This window comes from Littorina saxatilis, linkage group LG4 (assembly GCF_037325665.1).
Source record: "Littorina saxatilis isolate snail1 linkage group LG4, US_GU_Lsax_2.0, whole genome shotgun sequence".
Lineage (NCBI taxonomy): Eukaryota > Metazoa > Mollusca > Gastropoda > Littorinimorpha > Littorinidae > Littorina > Littorina saxatilis.
The window spans coordinates 19,669,238-19,680,198 of record NC_090248.1 but is presented as its reverse complement, the minus strand read 5'-3'; the positions used below and the strand labels follow the sequence as shown (position 1 = coordinate 19,680,198).

The 10,961-nt window shown below is 39.4% G+C and overlaps 2 protein-coding genes across 2 annotated transcripts in view; one reads left to right on the top strand and one right to left on the bottom strand.

Annotated features, from left to right (window-relative positions):
• LOC138964184 (receptor-type tyrosine-protein phosphatase mu-like) overlaps positions 1 to 10,961 on the bottom strand; it is a gene marked incomplete in the record, with an annotated part of 322,563 nt that overhangs the window by 136,495 nt on the left and 175,107 nt on the right.
• The window catches only part of LOC138964185 (receptor-type tyrosine-protein phosphatase epsilon-like), an 87,010-nt gene continuing 86,252 nt past the window's right edge, over positions 10,204 to 10,961 (top strand). Inside the window, exons 1-2 of the mRNA XM_070336078.1 lie at positions 10,204 to 10,541; positions 10,748 to 10,848. Coding sequence (XP_070192179.1) covers positions 10,761 to 10,848 — 88 coding nt within the window. The 5' untranslated portion in view covers positions 10,204 to 10,541; positions 10,748 to 10,760. The remainder of the gene's footprint in view (positions 10,542 to 10,747; positions 10,849 to 10,961) is intronic.

Here is a 10,961-nt window from a genome sequence, read left to right as displayed (position 1 = left end):
AAACAAACAAACAAAGGTTCAGTAAGTACTGCGGACGCGTATACTTCGCGGCGGCGAGCGTGACCCGTCTCGGTCTTCGGTATGTTTAGCCGAGACTATCTGAATGTAGTCTCCGCGATGATTGGTTTGTGGTGTTCATCTTGACTAAATGTGTTTATATCGCTTTACGTGACTTGTTTCGTTTTACTCTCGAAACTGGGAGAAAGCATACCCTCTCAATTCTATACTCAAACACACTTCACATTAAAGAATAGTCCACCGTATCCACGGTGTCGTCTCTTTTTCGGCACCCCTGCCATAACCACTCTCTTTTCAGGGCGGCTGACACGTGCAAGTGACCATGAAGTCTAAGTATGGGCCATGCCCATTTTATTGTCTTAGCTGATCGCATTATGACTTTGACGGTCACTCAACCCCCTCTCATCTTCCTCAACAAAACATCCTCGCAACACCTTTCTCTTTCGTGACACGTGGGCCTTTGTCTCTACCGCTAACACCAATCGCTAACCTGTGACAAAATACTCGCGGTATTTCTTTGATTGCGATAACAGGTTGGTTGCTACTCCCCGCCACCTGCATGACTGAACAAGACAGCAGTGGAGCAACAACTGCGACTAAGAAGTGGTCGATACACGACAGAGGCGATGAAGCAAACTTGAATTTTTGTTTGCAACCGGAACTCCTGATTTGCTACAACAAAAGGAAAACAGCACTGCACACCCCAAATAACCAGAACATGTTCGGGAGAATAATAAGCTATCGAAAGTCTTTTAAGGCTGGAGTATACACCTGAGGTCGTATTTCAAAGTGGTTAGGCTATTTTAACATACATGTTTTCTGTTAGTTCAAGGTTTGCTTTATCAGGAAAAAACTAAAAAGAAAAGTTAAAAAACCAAAGGATTACTGTACTCACCGATACAAAGACGACACAAGACGATTACGAATTTTCGCTTCTGGAAGCTTCATCAGGAAAAGAACACAAAAGACAACAAAAAGCAGACGCAACACGGAACGAACAGGGTTTGAAAGAAAATGGGGGGGAAACGCGCAAAAAGGGGAAGGAACTCTAGGAACGGAAATGAATGAAAGGGGAGAGAAGTGGTTGGATGATGTCAAGGGCACAGGCATACAGACTAAAAGTAATACACACTCATAAAGGGGGGGGGGGGGGGAGAAAGGGGGAGAAATTAAAAAAAAAAAAAAAAAAAAAATGAAAAGAGAGAAAAAACACCTGCACGCACGCACACACACACACACACACACACACACACACACACACACACACACACACAAAACACATAAACATACACAGAAAGAAACACACACACAACACACACACAAATACAAATACACACACACACGTACCGTAAATCCACAGTATGTTTGGGGAATACAAGTACATCACATTTTCGCATTCAAACCGTCAGGTGTGGATGTGCCCAGGGATAAAATGAAATTCGACTCTACTTGTTTTCTGTCTGTGGAGGTGCTGTACATTTGCCAGACACCTTTCACACGTGCATCCAGGGAGGTGTGGTTACTGCTGTTGAAATGTTGGGCAACAGACCAATGGCGATACAGTGGCGATGCCGAATATCTGCCAGATGTTCGGTGAAGCGGGTAGAGAGGGTTCTTTCGGTCTCACCAATGTAGAGTACTAATAATAAAGTGTTTAACGCGCAACATTTTAAGTTATTAAAACCATTTGTTATAAAATATATAAACTCCTGGCCGCATTGATCGAACTGATTGTGCACAGCTCGCAAGTGAAATCTGAGGGGATTTGAAGGATATGCAAATCACCAAAGACAGTAGAAAGCAGGTATTTTGAATATACTTTACGAAATAAGGCGCAACTATCTTAAGATTGAAAGTTCCGTTACGGTATTGAAATACACGTCCGTACTACTTAAAGTACACACACACACACACACACAACACACACACACACACACACACACAACACACGCATACGCACACACACACACACACACACGCACACACACACACACAACACACGCATACACACACACACACGCACTCTGCACAGTCAATCCGTCGAAGCTCGACTGGAGGTTTCGAATCGCAAATAACTAAGAGCACAGTCCTTTCTCAGAGTTCAAATGAGGTTTCTATAAAAGATCACTTTTTCGCTTAACGCTACACTGGAATTTACCAACAGAAATTAACACAAGAGTTTGCGTGTGACGAAAGCACGACACACTTGAGACAGCCCACACAAAAGTAGATCTTACACGACCTGACCACACAGTTATGCCTATCCAAATGCGCGTAGCAAAATGTGAGTTTTGAATCTTCTTTTTTCTCTGGCGGTACTGACAATATCGTTATTGAAACAATCCCAGTGCACTAAGGGATTTATAGAGCAAATCTCCAAAAATAATTTCTGAACTCAGCGCTATGCGCTTCGTTCAATAATGAATTTTCTCGATTTGCTCTATAAATCCCTTAGTGCACTGGGATGTCTCAATAACTTAAATAATAATAATAATAATAAAGTAGATGTGTACTGCCGGGCAGTACATACCCCAAGCGAAGTCGTCCATCTGTGTGTACATGATTCTCTCTCTCTCTCTCTCTGTCTTAAAATGTGTCATCGATGACGTGTTTTCATACTTGCTAATGCGGCAGGCTAATCATGACGTCAAATTGAAACTTCTTGAAGTCTCTCAGAAAGGGACATGAAAACCATGTGGGGGTTACTGGTTTGGGCTGAAAAAAAACCCAACTCCACCTAAAATTCAAGCGCCTATGGGGCTGAATTATGCAGCATAAATTGTGAAACATCAGGATATCTCACACTTTCAATTCTGCCATCATGTCAAATCTGACAACAAACCTACCCACAAAATGTCATAAATATCGGTGTAGAATTGAGACTTAACGGTTTTTAACTGCCAAAAATAAGTTTTTTTGACTGGAATAGTTTGTCTTGAAATTCAGTTTGGGACAACGGACCCACCCACTAAATTTCATAAAGATAGGTGAAAATTTAAATGTAACGGTTTTTAACTGCCAAAATTATGTTTTTCTTCTGGAAAAGTATGGAGTGAAAATCAGTTGGGGACAACGAACCTACCCACAAAATTTCATAAATATCGATGAAGAATTGAGATTTAACGGTTTTTAACTGCCAAAAATAAGGTTTTTTGTCTGGAAAAGTATGTCTTAAAATTCAGTTTGGGACAACGGACCCACCCACTAAATTTCATAAAGATAGGTGAAGAATTGAAATTTAACGTTTTTTAACTGCCAAAATTATGTCTTTCTTCTGGAAAAGTATAGAGTGAAAATCAGTTGGGGACAACGAACCTACCCACAACATTTCATAAATATCGGTGAAGAATTGAATTTTAACGGTTTTTAACCGCCAAAATTATGTTTTTCTTCTGGAAAAGTATGGAGTGAAAATAAGTTGGGGACAACAAACCTACCTTTAAAATTTCATAAGAATCAGTGAAGAAATAGGATTTAACGATTTTTTAACGGCCTTTAAATCATTGGTGATGTCATCATAACCCAGTCGTTGTAGTTGTCGTCGTAGTTGTTGGTGTTGTTGTTGTCATGTTCGTTGTCGTGATTGTTGTTGTTCTCGTGTTGTTGTTTTTGTTGTTGTTGTTGTTGTTGTTGTTGTTGTTGTTGTTGTTGTCGTCGTCGTCGTCGATGTCATTTGTTGTTGTTGTTGTTATCGTCGTCGTCGTCGTCATCGTAGCCGTTGTCAGAGGTTATTTCTAAAGATTTCATTGATAGTCTTTGTTCTCGTCACCAAGACTTGCTAAGAACAAGCTTGGAACAGCAAGAGTTCCAAGAAGAAGATTAGAACAACTCATTACATCATTACCAGTACGTCATTTGTATTTAGAACACACTTTAGAAAAAAACTCTTCAGCTACAAACCAGTCACCCTCACATGTCGGAGGTGTTTGTCTAAACCACTTACTGAAATGTTTTGAGGTTTAATGACCATACACATGTTGAACCGGTGAGTGTCTTCCGCTGCTTAATTCGCAAATAACTATTTTATTAAAGTCCGCTTGAAACGCTCAAAGATGAAATTCCATGTTAAAAAGTGAGAAAAGTTTCACATTTTCCCGTTGTAACAGCTTCCGATGATATTATATGAAAATTCTGATCCTCTGAGAGGATTCCCCGAAACAAAATCAGTTTGTACGCCTAATTTTAATAGAATTGTCCAAACAGTGTCGCTAATATTGTGCTAAAAGATGAATTCTAGAACAATGTTCACAGACAGACACCACTTGGCAAAAAAATTTTCAGTGCTGGGAGATGAAAAAAAAAACTACCTCGCTACGCGCGGGCTTCGCCCGCGCTCCGCTTGGATAATAACATAATAACAATACATATTAATAAAGTAGATGTGTACTGCCGGGCAGTACATACCCCAAGCGAAGTCGTCCATCTGTGTGTACATGATTCTCTCTCTCTCTCTCTCTCTCTCTCTCTCTCTCTCTCTCTCTCTCTCTCTCTCTCTCTCTCTCTCTCTCTCTGTCTTAAAATGTGTCATCGATGACGTGTTTTCATACTTGCTAATGCGGCAGGCTAATCATGACGTCAAATTGAAACTTCTTGAAGTCTCTCAGAAAGGGACATGAAAACCATGTGGGGGTTACTGGTTTGGGCTGAAAAAAAACCCAACTCCACCTAAAATTCAAGCGCCTATGGGGCTGAATTATGCAGCATAAATTGTGAAACATCAGGATATCTCACACTTTCAATTCTGCCATCATGTCAAATCTGACAACAAACCTACCCACAAAATGTCATAAATATCGGTGTAGAATTGAGACTTAACGGTTTTTAACTGCCAAAAATAAGTTTTTTTGACTGGAATAGTTTGTCTTGAAATTCAGTTTGGGACAACGGACCCACCCACTAAATTTCATAAAGATAGGTGAAAATTTAAATGTAACGGTTTTTAACTGCCAAAATTATGTTTTTCTTCTGGAAAAGTATGGAGTGAAAATCAGTTGGGGACAACGAACCTACCCACAAAATTTCATAAATATCGATGAAGAATTGAGATTTAACGGTTTTTAACTGCCAAAAATAAGGTTTTTTGTCTGGAAAAGTATGTCTTAAAATTCAGTTTGGGACAACGGACCCACCCACTAAATTTCATAAAGATAGGTGAAGAATTGAAATTTAACGTTTTTTAACTGCCAAAATTATGTCTTTCTTCTGGAAAAGTATAGAGTGAAAATCAGTTGGGGACAACGAACCTACCCACAAAATTTCATAAATATCGGTGAAGAATTGAAATTTAACGGTTTTTAACTGCCAAAATTATGTTTTTCTTCTGGAAAAGTATGGAGTGAAAATAAGTTGGGGACAACAAACCTACCTTTAAAATTTCATAAGAATCAGTGAAGAAATAGGATTTAACGATTTTTTAACAGCCTTGACACTGAACATTTGATAAATCATTGGTGATGTCATCATAACCCAGTCGTTGTAGTTGTCGTCGTAGTTGTTGGTGTTGTTGTTGTCATGTTCGTTGTCGTGATTGTTGTTGTTCTCGTGTTGTTGTTTTTGTTGTTGTTGTTGTTGTTGTTGTTGTCGTCGTCGTCGTCGATGTCATTTGTTGTTGTTGTTGTTATCGTCGTCGTCGTCGTCATCGTCGTCGTTGTCAGAGGTTATTTCTAAAGATTTCATTGATAGTCTTTGTTCTCGTCACCAAGACTTGCTAAGAACAAGCTTGGAACAGCAAGAGTTCCAAGAACAAGATTAGAACAACTCATTACATCATTACCAGTACGTCATTTGTATTTAGAACACACTTTAGAAAAAAACTCTTCAGCTACAAACCAGTCACCCTCACATGTCGGAGGTGTTTGTCTAAACCACTTACTGAAATGTTTTGAGGTTTAATGACCATACACATGTTGAACCGGTGAGTGTCTTCCGCTGCTTAATTCGCAAATAACTATTTTATTAAAGTCCGCTTGAAACGCTCAAAGATGAAATTCCATGTTAAAAAGTGACAAAAGTTTCACATTTTCCCGTTGTAACAGCTTCCGATGATATTATATGAAAATTCTGATCCTCTGAGAGGATTCCCCGAAACAAAATCAGTTTGTACGCCTAATTTTAATAGAATTGTCCAAACAGTGTCGCTAATATTGTGCTAAAAGATGAATTCTAGAACAATGTTCACAGACAGACACCACTTGGCAAAAAAAATTTCAGTGCTGGGAGATGAAAAAAAAAACTACCTCGCTACGCGCGGGCTTCGCCCGCGCTCCGCTTGGATAATAATAATAATAATAATAATTGTCAGTAAGTACTGGTGTCACATGACTGATGTGAACCAGTTGATTGGCTAATGGCGATGCGCTAAAACTGTTAGCGCACTCTTGGAGTGCGCTAACTTTTCCACAGAGCGTATTCTTGCGCCCTTTGCCTAAGCAAGACTGTGCTCTCATCCTCAGAATTAATTAATGACATGTAGCTTATATTCTCCACAATACCAAATGACCATAAATTCCCTGCTTCTCAATTAAAGCAGAAGTGGGTTTTTTTTCTGACAGATTGCATGTGCCTGTGCCAGTGCCAGTGATCTAAAAAAATGGAAGCCGCTGTGTTTCATCTAATTTTCGCCGACTTGCATAGATTCTTCTCATATGCCGTGTTAGTGGCATGTAGCTTATCATCCACATTACCAAATGATGAGTTAGTATACAATTCCCAGCGGCTAACAGAAAACACAAGTGTTATTCCGATAACGTACCAGCAAGACCAGTTTGGAAGACTGACTCGATCGACTCTGTAGCAGACAACACAGAAATACGACTACATCAGTTCAGTAAATGAATGGTTTCAGAATTATTATTTCAAAGCAAGAACAATCGTAATCGAAAACGTGTAAGGTTCAGAACGTTCTTACCATATATAAGATTTATTAGCAGCCTGCCTTATGCGTACAGACTCAGTGCAGACTGCAGTCGTTCCATTGCCCAGGTTGACAGGTAGCCTAGCAGACGACATTAACCCCGCTCAGCAAATTAACATGTTGGGCAAATGTGAACGAAAAAACGATGGGGATATAATACGTGTAGGGTTCAGAGCATTCTTACCGTTCATATTTAGTATCAGACTCCCCGATGAGTGAAGATAGATCATAGAACACGAGAAATATGCCACATTTGTTTTGAAAATGTGCGAACCGTCGAGTCCCGCTTTGAGTCAATTCAAGGGGAGTCACTCCGCATAGTCAATCCGTCGAAGCTCGACTGGAGGTTTCGAATCGCAAATAATGAAGAGCCTTTCTCCGAGTTCAAATGAGGTCTCTCTGAAAGATCATCACTGTTCAGATTAAGGCTACACTGGAATTTACCAACAGAAATTAAAATGCGTGTGACGAAAGCACGACACACTTGAGACACCCCACACAAAAGTAGATCTTTACTGTGCACGACCTGACCACACAGTTATGCCTATTCAAATGCGCATTGCAAAATGTGCGTTAGGAATCTTCTTTTTTCTATGGCGGTACTGACAATATCGTTATTGAAACAATCCCAGTGCACTAAGGGATTTATAGAGCAAATCTCGAAAATAATTATTGAACTCAGCGCTATGCGCTTCGTTCAATAATGAATTTTCTCGATTTGCTCTATAAATCCCTTAGTGCACTGGGATGTCTCAATAACTTAAATAATAATAATAATAATAATAATAATAATAATAATAAGGGTATTGATATGGCGCAAATCCTAAAATAGTTTTAAGCGCCTTTCAATCAATCTTCAATATAATACTCTTCATTACAGCAACAATACACAGTATATTTAAGTGTCTGTCTTTCTGTCTTTCTGTCTGTCTGTCTGTCTTTCTGTCTTTCTGTCTTTCTTTCTTTCTGTCTGTCTGTCTGTATAGCTATAGATCTATCGATCTTTCTCTCTGTATACTTGTATGTTCATATGTTTGTTTGTCAATGCGTTGTTGTGTGTCTATCTTTCATTCAGTATAACTATCTGTTTATCTGTGTATCATTAATTCTGCCGGTCTGTCTGTCTGCCTGCCTGTCTGTCAGTCTTTCAGCCAGTCTTTATGAATATTGTATAAACGGTATGGAAAACAACTCACATGACTATTCAATTCAGTCCACCAATAAATCCTATAATCTTCCGTCACCCGGGCGTACCAGCTTTGTGTTTATCACTGCTGTCGGCGAATTTTAGTTTGAACGATTTCAAAGCGCCAATATCTTGTTTATTTTACTAACACACACATGACACAAGCCGTAAAAACATACCCGTGAATGCAACATTGGCTGAAAGGATTCGTCTGGCCTTTCGTCGCACTGAATGTTGATTTGCACCCACAAAAGGGTGTGTATGTGTTTGGGTGTGTTCATGCATAATAATATGCACATTCAAAGGACTCGAGGCTTTACTTCGAACAGACTGTTGCCAGAAAAAAGATAAAGGTGTGTGTGTGTTTGTGTGTGTGTGTGTGTGTGTGTGTGTGTGTGTGTGTGTGTGTGTGTGTGTGTGTGTGTGTGTGTGTTTGTATGGGTGTGTAGGTGTGTAAGAGTATGCGTAATTTCGCAATATTTATATATAAAAAAAATAGTGTTTCTAAGATTTGAGCAAAAATATTGATATGTGAGCAAGAAGATAATGTTCCTATCAGCGTACCTACTTTAGTTTCCAATTACCTAATGTGTCAAAGAAAGGCAAATCACACCTTCAGAACGTCTGCATAAACTGATCAAATTATGCTCCCCGAACAAGCTTAATGAAATAAAAATATCGATTGGGTTTGTTTCCATCTGTAGTATTCTATTTCCTCGTTTGGCTTCTGTACTACTGAGTTACAATGTTCACGATGACTTTGCACATTTAATCTCGGAGTATGTTAACATATCGACGTGACTTCATCATATCAACTGCTCTTTGATGTATTTCAGGTTAATGTTGCCCATTGTTAGTATGAGTTATTTCTAATATGCTGACTGTTAGCAAATGATAACAAGGCATGTCGAGAAAAAAGATATCAAGCATGAGCCTTTTAGGCGAATGCTGATATCGTTTGTGAGACATGACTGTTGTCATTTGCTAACAGTCCGCATATTAGAAATAACGGTTTTATTACCGTTTAATTCGACCAAAACAAATTTCGAAGCGACCCCGCGAATTAGACAGAACAGCCGCAATGGGAACTGGAGCGCTCCTACCTGATTATGCCTGTCAGTCAAAGAATTCTCGTGACCTGGGTCAGCCAATCAGAGTAATACTCCTGACGTGATGAATATTCACAGATCAAATGCGTTTGACACACAACAATCTCACAAGATAAACCATGTTGAACATGCGTTTCGGTTGCTTCGCTTTTTCTTGTTGAATAGAGAGCGACAGATTTAGAACCGACTCAAGACGGATGGGAAATGACGTAAAGATACATTTGACGTAACGCGAGTGACGCAATTTCACTTGATTTTCCGAACTTAGGTAATTTAGATTTCAAGTGAGCGGGTCAGCATTTCACACTCATAGGATGGGCGGTACCTTGCTGTGCCGTAAAGCACCCACCGACAAAACTCGCTTATCGGTATTTTTTTTAGATAAAGATAGTATTATCTGACAGCATTTGAAGTGTCATTCTGTAGAATAAATCACGCTGATATTGTTGATTTACATTTTTACTTTGTTTTGTCAATTTTTAGCTTGATATACAAAAAGGGTCCCTGCCTGAACGTTATAACATTTAACAGGTCACCTAGAATCCGTCCTGATTGGTCAAAAAGCCATATGGGGCACTGAATTGGTAATAATATATTATAGTACTATCCTGAAATGTTAACATTTATTGTCTACCAAGAGAGATGTCTCGATCCATTTGTCGAATCTCTACATCTTGGTGAGCATGCTAAATGTTTTTCGTATCGTGCAATATTGTTCTTGGTGGGAATATGTACATGGTTCCTTAGTTAGAAATAAAAACAAGAGATTCAGCGATTACAGAGTTATCATTAGAACCAAAGTCTACTTTTCGAAATGTAATTTTCTTTTCGGTTTTAAAACAAACATGACTTCGAATTTAAATCGTTGTAATGATGTGTTTCAATAAAGAGCAAAATAAAATCGGGATCTCTGTTCATTTGCCGTAACATATGCACCTTTAAATAGACGCCTTCATAAGCTCTCCCAGTCAGGATAACACACTATCAGTGTGTAGTCCGCTTGTGCCTTGTTTGTGTCGATCGTTACAACTTCCTAGTTCGATTCTGGGTAGCTTTGGTGGTCTTTCTGGAGTACGCACTTGAAGTACAACAGTGATTGTATTCATCTGTAGCTGATTACTCGTCGAAAACATCTCACAGAATTGTGTAACTGCTGTTTTTTTTAAAACGGTTCCTCCATCGAGCCTTCCTATTCGTCAATTGGAAGTACTTCCCAGTTGGCGTTGGGAGAGCACTGTTGTCCCTTTGATGCTCGTGTAAGAGAGTGCTGAAGTACACTCAAGTCATCTTCAGAATCAAATTCAGCTACATCAGCGTGAGTTGGCCCAAGGTTATAATAACACCAGCCCGAAATAATCGGCTTCGCCTGCGCAACGGTCAGAAAGAGCATAACAGGAAAACACACCGGCAAATATTGTCCCAAGACAGCTTTATAAGATACACATGCAGTACAGCTCGAAGAACCACAGCTTTAGTGCATAGCTTCAATGGTTTAATTCAGGTCATTGTGTGCATTTGCAGCTGAACTCGCGGCATGGAAACCATGGCATCAAAGCTGATTTTTCACACGTTTCTGCTGTGTGGCCTGCTGATTTCAAGCGAGAGTTCCTCACACCACTTTGGTGAGTTTGCAGACACAAACACACACACACACACACATACACACACACACACACACACAAACACACACACACACACACACATAATGTTATAATGTTATTAAAAATGTTATCAC